We start from the raw sequence: 15,125 nt of genomic DNA, 5'->3' as shown, positions 1-15,125 counted from the left end.
ATTCCCTTTGAAAGAAAATGTAAAATGTGTTCTGTATAAAATGATCTGAGGAGTAGTGGCGTTAATGTTATAGAATGTATTGTACAGTTATACTTATGCATTCCATTGTCGATTTTGAGATGACCACAACTTTAAAAAAATAACATGATTATAGGCACTTTAGCCAATTATGTATATGCATTTAACCCAATCAGCTCAGTGGCCTTGCAGAGAGTGTCCGCCCGGAGATTGGGAGCTCGGAATTCAATCCCCCGGCCAGATCAAAGACTATTAAAAAAAAAAATCACACCCGCTCTTATCATGTAGATTTGCTCAAACACATGCAACGTAAATTGTCCATTCATTGTCAATGGCAATTCATGTTTGTGTCAGGACAAAAATCTACACACTAGGCCTATAGCTGAATATAGGGACCCAATAATGCCTCCATGCTTGGCACTCGGCATCAAGGGCCGGATTGGGGTCAAGTCTCTCTGGGGCTGGGACATACTAGCGTCATGTCCAGGCGCATTCATGAATCTAAAGGCTCATTCATAGTCTGGATTTTCGGTGGTGAGGTGACCAACGGAGCTGAAAGAACGTTGAACGGTGGTGAGTAAAAACAGAGAAGGACTGGGGCGGTGGCGGTGGTTTGCTCTTCACCACGGCTCGTGACGTCATGTTGTAGTTCGGTGGTCACCTCACCACCGAAAATCCAGACTATGAATGAGCCTTTACAACAATAGGATATAGTATAGGCTCCTGCCCTATGGGCAACATGGCTACTAACTGCTACTACTATCCTATCCATTAGTTTTGTACTACAATTAGTACAAAACTCAGCTGCCCATCTTAGCTACTCTCCATTGGTTACCCGTTAGTTTCAGAATTTATTTTAAATTTTTACTCAAAGCCCTGAATAGCCAGACTCCTAGCTATGTCTCCAACATGCAGAAACCCTACGCTCAGCTTGTCACTAAGGGCGGCAGGGCCTTTGCAACCCGGGCCCCCCACACTCTGGAATGCCCTACCTACTGACCTAAGATGTGCAACAAAAAAAAAATCAGTATCCACGTTTAAATCTCTCCTGAAAACCCACCTTTATTATGTTAAAGCTTTTTCTTAATTGTCACTTTTGTATTATGTATGTTTTGTATTTTTATGCCTGCTATTGCATGGATTGATCTTTTGTCGTAAAGCACTCTGTGACTTTGTCTAGAAATGTGCTATATAAATAAATTCATCATCATTAGTAGTGGGAAGTCATTCTCTGGTGCCCATGGGGACCAGCTCCAGATGCCATGCTTCATGCTGCACTGAGTAACAGCAGGAGACATGTCACTGAAATCTATAGAATTATGATTTTTTTATTAGAAATAACATTAGAATTCACATTACACACATTTCCAAAAGTTCGTTCCAAACAAATTATTTCTTAAAACTACTTCTTTAAACTAATCTAACTATTAAAATTAAAGTTTTTTTTTTTTTTTTTTGTAATTCAGACTGAACAACACCAATTGGGCACTTCTGGATCCATTTGTACACATTAAAGAATAACATTTTTGAATAATAAGACCAACAGAATGTTGGGGGACCACTGAACTCATTAGCCAGGGTTCGCTGCGTTCCGCGGATCTGAAAATGTCACGACTTTCGTGACATTTTCAGACCCGCGGAAAGCAGGCAGGAACCCAGGCTACTGAGCCCATGCTACTTAGTAGAACAGTAAACAGTAACGTGGCATTTATCGACAACCACACTCGTCCACCACCATGTCCTGGTAGTGTCTCAGCACCACGTTGTCGTTGTTGTCGTAGTAGAGCATGGAGATGGGCGAGAGGCGGACGGGCACGCAGCAGGGCTGCGGCGTGCCGTGCGGGTCCAGCGAGTGCACCAGCGTCTGCAGGATGGCGTGGTTGGTGCCGTTGAGGCTCTCGCTCAGCGGGAACGGGCACTCGCCGTGGCAGTAGTTGGCCATGTAGCCCTGCGGCGCGATGATCCAGTCCTGCCAGCCCACGTCCTTGAAGTCGATGTAGAGGCGCCGCGGCTTGCACACGTTGCTGGGCGTCACGGGGAGGTGGAGGAGGGCGGCGGCGCTTCGCCGCTGCCGGGAGCGGCACTGCTGGGGGTTGAGGGACACGGCCACGAGCGAGACGTGGATCTCCGGCAGGGCGAACGGCGACGTCGGCGGCTCCAGCGGAAGGGAGTTACCTGGGTTGACGTCGAAATTCAAAAAATGTATTTTTAAAATATATTGTTTTCTGAAAAACCTCATGTTTCTATATCAGTGGTTCTCAATATTTCATGTCAAGGACCCCAAAAATTATATGTAATATGCCACCGACCCCCATCTGAAAATATGTTGTTCCAAGGACCTCCCCAGAAGCAAAGATTTTAGTTAAAAAACTGAAACTCTGATATATTCAAAGATTTGAGGCACATTTCATGATTTTTCTAAAATAGCAGACCTACAAGTTCGGTGCCGTGCTATGAGCTTGTAGATCTGCTATTTTTCAATAAAGTATAATACAATGCTTAAAACATCAAAAGGGGTTCCCGCCCAAAATGGGTTAATCGCCGTTAAGAAATTAGTCGGTTAAACTTAACAGTTAATAACTACTCTGATAAATCGAAACGTCTCTGCTTTTGCATGTGATGCGACGGACAAGACAGTGCACTTTTCAATCGATAAGCTTATCAAAACATATCAATTAACTATTAATGCATTAAATCGATAATTCCCGTCTCTTACCTGGGTGAAACGGAAGGAGCTCCTCTGGGTTTGCGGCGCCGCCGTCGTGCGGAGGCTGCAACTCCAACAGCAGACCGTAGTTGCGGCCCGGCTTCCGCCAGCTCTCCGCCAGGGAGGTGAGGTCCAACGTGAGTGACGTGGACTCGGGCTGGAGCTGCACGGACTGCGCCAGGAGGAGCCTCCGGTTCACCTCGTGACTCGCTCCCCTCAGCGTGGCTCGGAGGACCTGGTAGAGGGACACGCCGAGGGCGCGGGGGGGCTCCAGGAAGGGGTGGTGAGGAGGGGAGTCCCACTGGAACTTGATCTCCAGCTGAGCCATGGAGAGCTGCTCCACGGCCTGGAGCACAGACACGTTGAAGAAGAGGTGTTTCTCCACGCAGCCCTGGCAGCTGCTTCCCCAGCCAGACACCAGCCTACCTGCACGACGTTATGGAGGAATACATGAGTCACTTTGATGAGAACATTTATAAATAATAGCCCACAGCAGTGTTGTTGAGACAAAACCCCTTATGGGCAGTTTAACCCATTTTCTGTACAGTTTTAAACATTATGTTATACTATACTATTGAAAAATAGCACAAGCTCATAGCGCGGCACAGAGTGCCACGCTATGAGCTTGTATTTTGTGTACTGTATTTTCAGATGTGGGTCAGCGGCCAATTACATATATTTTTGGGGGTCCTTGACATGAAAATGTTTGAGAATTTTTCAGAGAACTGTCATAATTTTGAAGACATTTGTAGAATCGTCCTCAGGTCTAAATGGGTTAACTTGGTATCATTGGAATTAACCACTTCAGTGGTATACTCCGTCATACAACAAATAGCTAAGATAGCCTGATAGAAACTCGCATAACATTCACAAGGCGATGCAATGCTATTTTTTCTATTTTTTGAACATTTGGAATTAATTACCATTTTTGAAATATTTCAGCCAATGACATCCTCCAAATTACGATGCCACAAGCTTGAATCAGTGGTTAATGTATTACATTCTCAAACCTTTTAACTTCAGGGATCATAGTTTGATATGAATTAACCCATTTAGGCCCGACGTCGAAATAAATAATAAAGTCTTCTGAAAGAATATATATTCAAAGATGTGTGCCGCATTTTCACGATTTTTCAAAAATAGCAGACCTACAAGCTCGTAGCGCGCCACTCGGTGGCACGCTACGAGTTTGTAGATCTGCTATTTTTCAATAGCTAAAGCATAACATAATGCTAACACCAAAAGGGGTTCCCGCCCAGAAGGAATTAAGCCACAAAACCCCGTTTGATACAAATGTTATCTCTATAACCAAACACAATCTACACTGTAACATCCTCAGTGTTTATCTCAGAGTTACAGACCTGCCAGGGTCAACTTGGTTCTACCAATCAATCATTTAGCTGGGGAGCCCCTGGAACTTCTCCAAGCGAGGACCCCTGGAGCTGGGGGGGTCCAACATTCAAGGACCCCTGGAGCTGGGGGTCCAACATTCAAGGACCCCTGGAGCTGGGGGGGGTCCAACATTCAAGGACCCTGGAGGCCCAAATACCTCATGTCGAGGTTTTTGGAAACCAGTTAGGACTATACAAACTAAGTATTTCTCTACCAGAGCTTGTATAATTGCGTAATTGTGTGTGTGTGTGTGTGTGTGTGTGTGTGTGTGTGTGTGTGTGTGTGTGTGTGTGTGTGTGTGTGTGTGTGTGTGTGTGTGTGTGTGTGTGTGTGTGTGTGTGTGTGTGTGTGTGTGTGTGTGTGTGTGTGTGAGAGACTATAGGCCCACATTGTTTAGGCCCCCTAATTATTACTATTACATTTCGGCCATTTGAAAACAGCCGATAAGACAAGCTCGCAATGCATCACAAATTTGGGACCAACTGAATCCATTCTCTTTGCATCAAATAATAATAGGCTTCTTGGTTAGAGTGGGTGACAATATTATCACACGAAAAGATGAAATTACATACCTAGGTTCCATCCTGGAGGCAAATCTTTCCCCCTGCCCTTAATTTTCCCTCTGGACAGCAATGTGCCCTTTTTAATTTAATTTATTTTGGTACAGTGTACACTGTACAGTATGTGGACCATGGTGACATTGATCAATTCTTGATAAAAAGCTTCCAATATATTATTTAGGCCCCAAAATCTATAAATCTCAGGGATAGTTCAGATTTTTTGAACTTAAGTTGTATGAAATACTTGCCATTAATATAGTGGTTGCAACTGTATTAATTGATTGCCCGAGTCCTGTGGTGGGAGTTCTGCTCTGGTTTTGGTTAAATATCAAGTAGTTCCGGTCATTTTGTGGGGGGCACTGGGGGCCACGCAGTAAAAGTAAATTAATCCATTTGTATTGTTGACCTATTTCTAAAATATTAGTGCAACTTCCGTTCTTTTTTTACCCCTCTATCACACAGAACTATGTTTTTTGTGTCCATATCACTACGCCCAAAAAATAGTTCCAAGTGATAGAGGGGTCAAAGTTGAACGAAAGTCGCGCTAATATTTTAGAAATAGGTCAACAATACAAATTACGTTCGTTTTGTGGATACATTTACTTTCACTGCGTGGCCCCAGTGCCCCCCACAAAATGACCGGAACTACTTAATATTGACCAAAACCAGAGCAGAACTCCCACCATGGGACTCGGGCAATCAATTAATACAGTTGCAACCACTATATTAATGGCAAGTATTTCATACAACTGAAGTTCAAAAAATCTAAACTATCCCTTCAAGGCAAGCGGGCGGTTCCAGGCGCTGCACAAGGTGCCCTTTTTTCACTTGAGCACCTGCCCCTCTAAATGTCTGTGCACGCCACTACCTGCACTGTGCATGTTTTCTTTTTCCCTTTTTAGTTTTTACCTCCTGATGATTTACTGTTTTTTGCGGCTATATAGAAGTGTATATTACTATATTTGTATCATACAAATATAGTATGTATACAAATTGTATGTCTCTAAATGTTATGATGAATTGAACAAGGGTCGTCCACTCACAGTTAAGTTTTTTGTATGAGTTGTGCTTGAAATTGTACTGTAATTCTGCAAACTGTTAATACTTCAATCAATCAATGATGAACTGAACACTGTGGACCTTCTTGTAAGTTAAGTGTAGTGCTTTATGGTGTGGTCCACTCAGTTTTTTGTATCGAGTATTTGAGTTGTGCTTGAAATGTACTGGATTTCTGCAAACTGTTAAATCAATGATGTCGTCCACAGTTAACAGTCTTGTATTGAGCAGTTGTGCTTGAAATGTAGGCTACTGTAATTCTGCAAACTGTTAATAAATACTTCAATCAAAACCACCAGAAGTTATTTCATCAACCACACAAACAAAGAGGCTATACTATTCTGACGAATCGAAAAAAACCTCTACGAGAGTCTAAATGTTTGGGCTAAGGCTATACCTTGATCTTGCACATATCGGATGATATTCCCCCGGACTCCATATTCAGACACCATGCACGCGTCGCTGTCTAGTCTGGCCTCGTTGTGGTCCTTCTTCTTCTCGGTGCTCCGTCCGAACATGCCCCACAGCACGGAGGGCACCCTCCGGGGGTGTCTGACTCTGGCGGCAGCCTTCGGCCGCCCGGAGAGACCCAGGGAATGTAGAAACAAGCGCTCTTGAGTCTTCAAGTCCTCCACGACACTCGAGACTGAGAGTGCACCACGGACGCTTACAAAGAATAATAATACGCACAGAAACAAACACATGCCTAAAAAAGACGACGCCATATTTAGCCTATTGCGTGAACTGTGCTCTTCTTCACAACCCGCCGCCAGGCCTCCAAGAGAGTAAAACAAATACTTCCAATTCCTGTGTTGACTAATTTTAAATCCCCCGCGTCCTTGTCGTCCACGCAGCTGAGCTGATTGATGATCGGAGCTGATAGGAAGACCTCCTATCAGTGGTGGGAGGGGGGAGGGGGGGCTCCCAGGTGACACAAATCTTATACTAATGAGTCTATTAAAAGCCTGTGGTTTTCAACCCTATGTTTTTCATTTCAAGGCTCCATAATTTGATTTGGTTTTTTGAGCCACGGACCACCATTTGATGAGATTTGATCAGACCCAAAACTAAAGAATATTTTGTTGTCGACTCGTTTGATAAGATTTTGTCCACAATTCCAAGCTTTTGGCAAACGTTAATCGAAATAACAATTCTTCTATGTAATTCTCTAATTGTGTAGACTTCTCATAAATGAAGTAATGCAGATGCATATGTTTAACAATAATGTAACTCTTGAGAGCGTAAAATGAAACCAAATGGACCCCTACGGGTCCTTCATTGTACACTCTCAAGAGTAAAAAAATATATAAGGGTCCATTTGGTTACCAACTCTCCCCTCATTTAGCTGGGGACCACCTGGAACCCCACTCAAGGACCACTGGTGGTCCCCGGACCACTGGTTGAAAACCACTATTCTAAGCGACTGAAGACTTGTAGATAATTGGCTGTTGTCACTATAATAAAATATGGGCCTTGAGAGCATAGCCTGCTTCCAACATGGCATAAGCAGCTATGTGTTCACTACAGTGAACTGTCTGATTGTCCAGTACTCCTGTTTCCTGCAGGTTCATCTTTCAGCACTCTTTCATTGTGTGTGTGTGTGTGTGTGTGTGTGTATGTGTGTGCGTGCGTGCGTGTGTCAAAGCACCATATATGTGCTGTTGTTTGAAGTTGAACATCATACTTGATAACGTGTTTGTTTCTGCTCCTGCTGGTTCTCTGATCAAAATAAGTCTTCAAGGACATTTTTGTCCTTCAATCATTCAATTGTTTGTTAAATGTTTTGTGGCGTCATAGATTGTGGATTGCTTGTGTGGGTCTGGAGTATCATGATACATATACATGTAGTGAAAATGGTGAGTTAACCCATTTTGGGCGGGAATCCCTTTTGGTGTTTTAAACATTATGTTATAATTTAGCTATTGAAAAATAGCAGATCTACAAGCTCATAGCGCACCACCGAGTGGCGCGCTACGAGCTTGTAGATCTGCTATTTTTGAAAAATCGAAGAACGACTGACATAGAAACATAGCTTTTTCAGAAAACTGTCAGGATGTAGAAGACATTTTTAGAATCTGATCTCAGGTCAAAATGGGTTTAATCTAACACTCAGGATTTATGAGGAAAAGGATCAGTCTTATCAACGAATGTTACACCTCTAAAAGGTTCTGGCATGTGGCATCAGTAAAATTGTGCGTGCGTGCGTGCGTGCGTGTGTCTGTATTACTAGCCTATACTGTATTTGTGAGGGCCAAATATTTGAGGAATGTCACATTGTGAGGAAGACAATTTCCCTGTTCCTCTTGAGATAAACGCTGTTGTTTTATGTTTTAGCCTTACACAATTAGGAAAATAATCCGGTTGCGGTTTATATGGGGTTGGGAATTTGGGATTATTAGACACTTCATGCTTAGGTTTATGGGATCGAGGTTAGTATTACAGTAGGCTATATGCCTCATTTATATATATTTACTTGTGTGCGCCAGTATTGTGCATAATTATGTAACATAGCAGATCTACAAGCTAGCTACGAAACAAGCTTGTATAGGTAACCTGGGTGGGAACCCCTTTTGGTGTTTTAACTAAGCATTTAGCTATTGAAAAATAGCAGATCTACAAGCTCATAGCGCGCCACCGAGTGGCGCGCTACGAGCTTGTAGGTCTGCTATTTTTGAAAAATCGTGAAAATGCGGCACAAATCTTTGAATATAATATATTCTTTCAGAAGACTTTTTTTTTGTCAGGCCTAAATGGGTAAAAAAAAAATCCCAAAACGTCGATGTCCTCACAAGTATGGTGATAATGCCCGTGTCTGTGTGCGTGCGTGTGTGTGTGTGTGTGTGCGTGTGTGCGTGCGTGCGTGCTTTGATTGAGTGTGAATCCTCTCACTGCAGCGTCCAGGTCTTATCAGCATGAGCTGGCTCTCAGATATGCAGAGGCCTTCATGGATGGTCTCTGCTCTGCAGCATGCATACGAGGCCATGGGCGCCTGGTACGCCGACCACACCGTAACCCCTGTTGCCAGGCAACCTGCTCGGAGGAACTCCTTTAACAATCCATCACTGTGTTCCGTCCATATCTGACTGCAGGGGTGTGTAAGGTATATATCCAAGTATATTTACTCAAGTATGCACTTAATCCATTTAGACCTGAGGACGATTCTACAAAATGTCCTGACGGTTTTCTGAAAAAACGCATGTTTCTATGTCAGTGGTTCTCAAACTATTTCATGTCAAGAACCCCCAGAATTATATGTAATTGGCCTCCGACCCCCATCTGAAAATATGTTGTTCCAGGGCAAAGCACCCAGCAGCAAAGATTTGAGTTAAAAACGCTCTGAAAGAATATATATATATATATTCAAAGATTTGAGGCACATTTTCACGATTTTTCAAAAATAGCAGACCTACAAGCTCATAGCGCGGCACTCGGTGCCGTGCTATGAGCTTGTAGATCTGCTATTTTTCAACAGCTAAAGCATAACATAGTGCTTAAAACACCAAAAGGGTTCCCGCCCAGAATGTACAATATCAAGGTAGGCCTATATATACCGTTACTTTATTTGAGTATTCCCATTTCTTCCAAAGCCGATGTGCAGGCTATTTTCAAAAGAAGCCAAATTATGAAATAGGTCTTAAGTGGTTAATAAACAATACTTATAGTCCAATGTAACATGATAGGTTATATGATTTGGAATTGGCATTCTGCATGAAGAACATTTTTACATTTGCTACCGTAAGTATATCTGAATAGTGAACTTCTTCCACAACTGCATATCTCAGTGGTTTTCAAACTTTTAGGACACGACCCCCCAAAATAATCATATTTGAACTGGGGACCCCCACCTTGACAAGCCTCACTCTTCCTTTTATTATTTGCCAATTTGGCCAATGTTTCACCATGCATTTATAGTATAGTTTGTAAATTACTTTTGTTGTAGTAGTAGTGGTCTTTTTCTTTTCTCTCTTTTTTTGGAGATATTAAAAAAAGCTCTTAGGCCTGGGCCATGGCTCAGTGGTCCAGGCACCTTGGCTGGTAATCCAGTCTGGCAGTGTGCCGCGGGTTCGACTCCCAATCCCGGCGGCCTTTACTGCATGTCTTCCCCCCATCTCTCTCCCCCATTTCCTGTCAGTCTACTGTCTGTCCCTCCATAAAAAATATAAAATAAAGGCGAAAGCAACAAAAAAACATTAAAAATTGTCACTTTACTGTCATCCGGGGGACCCCCCCAGAATCCCGTGGGGACCCAACCCACAGGTTGAGAACCGGTTCCTGCACCTCTGCACAGCAGCCCTCCATCAGCCTCCGACATGTACATGAAACACATATGGGTTGAGTTTACAGTATGTGAGGGGAAACAATGCATGCAATGTGTGTGTGTGTGTGTGTGTGTGTGTGTGTGTGTGTGTGTGTGCATGTCTGTGTGTTGCAGGTGGTGGGTACTGTAGTTAGTGTGTGAAGATGAAGTTTTATGAAGATGTGCTAAGATTCCCTCTGCCTGTGTGTGCACGCACGTGTGCGTGTGTGTGTGTGTGTGTGTGTGTGTGTGTGTGTGTGTGTGTGAATGCTTTGAGGCAGCTCCCTCATTCCTTTGGCTGCCAGCAGTATAAAGCACAGCAGAGCTCTCAGCACAGACAGAGTTTGGTCGGTACTGTTGGACTCTGTCTCTGTAGTGTTCTGTGTTGACTTCAAACATACAGTACAATATAACCAGGAACCCAGAGGATCTATTCTATGGCAAAGACAATATCCTGGTAAGCACAGGTTTGAGTGCGTGCGTGCGTGCATGCGTGTGCGTGCGTGCTTGCGTGGGTGGGTGCACGTATGCGTGTGCATGTGGGTGCTGTGCATGCAAGTGTGTGTGTGTGTAGGTAGTTCTATGAAGATGTCTCAATTGTCTTTTTCTTTCACTGTCTTTCTCTCTCTTTGCGTGTGAAAGGTGGTTTTATGAAGATGTCTTTCTCAAGACTTGCACTAAAAGATTCTCTCTCTCTCTGTCTCCTTCTCTCCCTCTGTGTGTGCGTGCGTGTGTGTGTGTGTTTGTGTGTGTGTGTGTGTGTGTGGCTGTGCGTGTGGCCGTGTGTGTGCCTGTGTGGCTGTGTGTGCATGTGTGTGGCTGTGTGTGTGGCTGTGTGTGTGGCTGTGTGTGTGGCTGTGTGTGGCTGTGTGTGCGGCTGTGTGTGTCTGTGTGTGTGGCTGTGTGTGTGTGTGGCTGTGTGTGGCTGCCCTCTTGGCTGTGTGTGGCTGTGTGTGGCTGCCCTCTTGGCTGTGTGTGTGGCTGTGTGTGGCTGCCCTATTGGCTGTGTGTGTGGCTGTGTGTGGCTGCCCTCTTGGCTGTGTGTGTGGCTGTGTGTGGCTGCCCTATTGGCTGTGTGTGTGGCTGTGTGTGGCTGCCCTCTTGGCTGTGTGTGTGGCTGTGTGTGGCTGCCCTATTGGCTGTGTGTGTGGCTGTGTGTGGCTGCCCTATTGGCTGTGTGTGTGGCTGTGTGTGGCTGCCCTATTGGCTGTGTGTGTGGCTGTGTGTGGCTGCCCTATTGGCTGTGTGTGTGGCTGTGTGTGTGTGTGGCTGTGTGTGGCTGTGTGTGTGGCTGTGTGCGGCTGTGTGTGTGGCTGTGTGTGTGGCTGTGTGTGTGTGGCTGTGTGTGTGTGTGTGGCTGTGTGTGGCTCTGTGTGGCTGTGTGTGTGGCTGTGTGTGTGTGTGTGTGTGTGTGTGGCTGGCTGTGTGTGGCTCTGTGTGTGTGTGGCTGTGTGTGGCTGCCCTCTTGGCTGTGTGTGTGTGTGTGGCTGTGTGTGGCTGTGTGTGGCTGTGTGTGTGGCTGTGTGTGTGTGTGTGTGTGTGTGGCTGGCTGTGTGTGGCTCTGTGTGGCTGTGTGTGTGTGTGGCTGTGTGTGGCTGCCCTCTTGGCTGTGTGTGTGGCTGTGTGTGTGGCTCCTGGCTGCCCTCTTGTCTTCCAGGCAGAGGTCATGCCTTTGGCTGAGCTGTTGCTGGACGTTGGCTGCGTGTACGCCATGGACCGCAGCAGCGGCGGCGGCCTCGCACCTGGTCCAGATGTCCCCGACCCCCCCTGCTGTGGTGATGGTCGTCCGGGGTGACGGACCAAGGCCTCTCCCCGACCCCGGGTCTGGCCATGAGCCAGAGCCGACACAACGCAGTGCAGATTCAACCTTCACTCACCCACACAGGTAAAATAAAATAAACACATATCTAACAAAGTTAAAAACAGTATAGGCTACAAATAAAATACTGGTAGGCTACAGTTAGTCTAAAGACCTTTTTTTTGCCGCAATGGGGGATTTTTCACCCCTGTGTCAATTATCTATAACGTGATCCTGGGCTCTACACACCCTCCGCCAACCTGGGGAGAGCAACGTACTTGAACTCATGCTTCCTTCATGCCTGAGTGTCCAAGTTGCTCCTTTACACCTGACAGGGGGGAGTTTCCCCGGCCGGACGTAGCGCGTGGAAAGGAACACGTTATTCCAACCAGTTCCTTTCCCCTCCATCAGGGGGAGGAACTGGAGGATTACTGCATGTTTTTGTGAGGGTACCCACCCTAGGGGACACGGGGAGAGCATGTGAGGGTACCTACCCTAGGGGACACGGGGAGAACATGCAAACTCCACACAGAAAGGCCCTTTCACCAACCCCGCCTCGGGTATGGGCACTGATGACGCGGAGGAGAGGACACGCCCCCAGCGGGAATCGAACCCACTGTGCCACCGTGGTCGCATTTACTATGAAAACGTGCATTTCCCGTCAGTGGGTTGGTTGGATGGTCATGCCTCGTGACATCACCAGGGATGGAGATCCCTGATGTCATCAATATTGGCCAGCAACTCTACACCTGACCTCAAACCCTTAGAACTCCATATATGGAGCTGACCTGTTCTGACATTCCATATGTTGATTCTTCCCCATCCATCCTACCTCTTCGATGTCTCCCTTTTGACTGATACCTGTCCATTTATACTCTAGACGGGCCCGCCCTAAAGTTATTAGTGCAGCTGCGTCCGGCAGCCGGTGAAAACCAGAGTTCTCAACAGGCCCGAAAATGAAGGCCCGGCCCTACCTGGGCCCTCATTAAACCCTGTACACTCAAGACACTGCCTCCGCTGCCACCCTTAGATCTCCATATATGGAGCTGACCTGTTCTGACATTCCATATATTGATCTGACCACATCAAACCCTGTACACTCAAGACACCCTCCATAATATATTATGGCCAGTACAGAATTCATTCCATATGTTGATCTGACCCCCCCATGCCAAAGCGCCAGCACTCGCCCTCAGGCGTCTTACTGGTTTATCTCGGTCATGATTTAACAAAACAGTTGAACATACCAAATAAAAGGGAACAAGATAACAATTGACCGAAAAGGTACTGTATATGGGCTGAAGCGAAAGCTCATTATGTCCACCTTATTATCTTATATCTTGAGATATAAAACAAAATCATATATATATATATATATATACACCTGTACATTGTATACAATTTTGCTTGGTGGTTGTTCGTATATAGCACACATTAGACACAATAATCTACAAAAAGAGAAGATACAAATTTTGTCTTTGTCTCTCTCTGTTCCTGATGTGGCTATTGACCTTTGAGACCCAAAGTGCACTTTATATTGAATCATAATATATGAACGGTCTGTTTGTTTGATGCTTATATTTTCTAAAATATCTGCTTGCAGAAATCCCACAGTGGTTTTGGCACAGACGCCCGAGGCAGCTACAGAGTCCCCGTCAGCGGTCAACAACACCCCTACTGCACCTGCAACGAACGCTACTCCATCCACACCCTCTCCTCCACCTCCAGCAGAGGCCCAAACGACCGTGGCGAGTAGCCCGTCTTCGATCCCCTCAGGAGCATTACCAACGCCAACGCCACCGCCGCCCCCAACTGCCCCAACGCCTTCCACCCCCACCACAACGCAGCCCGACGAATCCTCTTCTCCGACGCTCCTTCCGCCCGCGGCAAACGAAACCGCTCCGGTACCGAGCTCTGCGCCTCCCGCGTCGGCGGGCAAACCTACGGTCAAAACACAGGCGCGTTCGAGCACGGTGAAGGAGGAGGAGCCACCACTGTGCGACATTGACCCCTGCGTGCACCTCCAGCAGCCCTGCCCGGAGCTCAAAGAGGCCAAGGGGTGGAGCTGCACGTGTCCCGGCGCACGTTCCGGTGGCCCCTCCACGGCGCCCGGGCCCGTCGTGGCCCTCGAGGTCACGAGGGTGTGGCCGAGGGCGGCCGGCGTCCGCTGGTGCGCCCCGTACTCCACCCTGACCTCCTTCCTGGTGTGGGTGCTGCGACAACAGGACGGGAGCGTCGCCGTCAGCAACGCCAGCGTGAGCTCCCGGGCCAGGCGGACCGACGTGTTCGGCCTGGAGGCGGGACACGCCTATATTTTGTGCGTGAGCGCGCGGAACGGCGCTTCCGCGGCGTCTCACGCGCGCTGCGTGCCCGTGGCCACGCCCCGGGACGGCGAGGCCATCGCGCTGTACGTCCTGGCGGGAGGCTGCGCGGCCCTGCTGCTGACGGCCGCCGTGCTGAGCGTCTGTCTGCACCGGCAGTGCGAGAGGGGGCGGGCGGCGAGCGGCGGCGCCCCCCCGGCGGCACTCCTCAACAACCCCACCGCCGCCGCGCAAATGGCGCTCCACGTCGAGCCGCGGCTCGCCAGTCTGGTGTCCATCGCCAACCCGGCGTACGCGCATCCCGAGGAGCGTGCGCCCTGCACCGGCGTCAACGCGTACCAACACACACACGGCAGAGAACAGACCAACGCGCACCACACGCAGCCCAAGAAATCCACCAACGTCAACAGGAAATAAAAGAAAGGACGTGGACCGTCGTCACTTTGTATTATGATGGGAAGTTATCATATTATCGTGTAATAATTACACGGCCAAACCTTGTTGGCCATGCACCCCGTTACCTCCCGACCTAGCTGATGCACCCCCCCCCCCCCCCCACATGGAAATATAAATTGCATAAGCTATATAGAGACATATATTTCCTTTTTTATCCATATGCACATTATATGAACCTGAATATGGCATAATATATGCAGCATAGGCTATATTCTGCATCACTTGCCATATATTGGCATAATATGTTAATATATTTCGAATAAAACCATAGCACCACCATTAGACTTTATGTTGCGCACCCCCTAGAAGGCGCTCGCACACCACAAGGGGTGCACGCACCACAGCACCCCCTAGAAGGCGCTCGCACACCACAAGGGGTGCACGCACCACAGCACCCCCTAGAAGGCGCTCGCACACCACAAGGGGTGCACGCACCACAGCACCCCCTAGAAGGCGCTCGCGCACCACAAGGGGTGCACGCACCACAGTTTGGGAACCACCAAATACATGTATCTAGCAG

At 47.1% G+C, this 15,125-nt stretch overlaps 2 protein-coding genes across 2 annotated transcripts; one reads left to right on the top strand and one right to left on the bottom strand.

The window, feature by feature from the left end:
• Positions 1–1,328: 1,328 nt before the first annotated feature.
• LOC306918468 (protein DVR-1-like) lies at positions 1,329–6,586 on the bottom strand. Its single transcript, XM_079531370.1, has 3 exons — positions 6,131–6,586; positions 2,735–3,151; positions 1,329–2,193 (listed from the first exon to the last, which is right to left on the bottom strand). Exons 1-3 carry the CDS (start codon positions 6,456–6,458, stop codon positions 1,727–1,729), a joined length of 1,212 nt encoding a protein of 403 aa, XP_079387496.1. The 5' UTR covers positions 6,459–6,586; the 3' UTR covers positions 1,329–1,726.
• A 3,761-nt stretch (positions 6,587–10,347) lies between these two features.
• LOC306918470 (uncharacterized protein) lies at positions 10,348–14,672 on the top strand. The gene is made up of 3 exons (XM_079531372.1): positions 10,348–10,487; positions 11,688–11,915; positions 13,432–14,672. The coding sequence occupies exons 1-3, from the start codon at positions 10,468–10,470 to the stop codon at positions 14,564–14,566; spliced, it is 1,383 nt and encodes a 460-aa protein (XP_079387498.1). The 5' UTR covers positions 10,348–10,467; the 3' UTR covers positions 14,567–14,672.
• The last annotated feature ends 453 nt before the right edge of the window (positions 14,673–15,125 follow it).

The sequence above is a fragment of the Electrona antarctica genome, assembly GCF_951216825.1.
Source record: "Electrona antarctica genome assembly, contig: scaffold_232, whole genome shotgun sequence".
In the NCBI taxonomy this organism is placed as follows: domain Eukaryota; kingdom Metazoa; phylum Chordata; class Actinopteri; order Myctophiformes; family Myctophidae; genus Electrona; species Electrona antarctica.
This window is presented reverse-complemented; position numbering and strand designations above follow the sequence as displayed.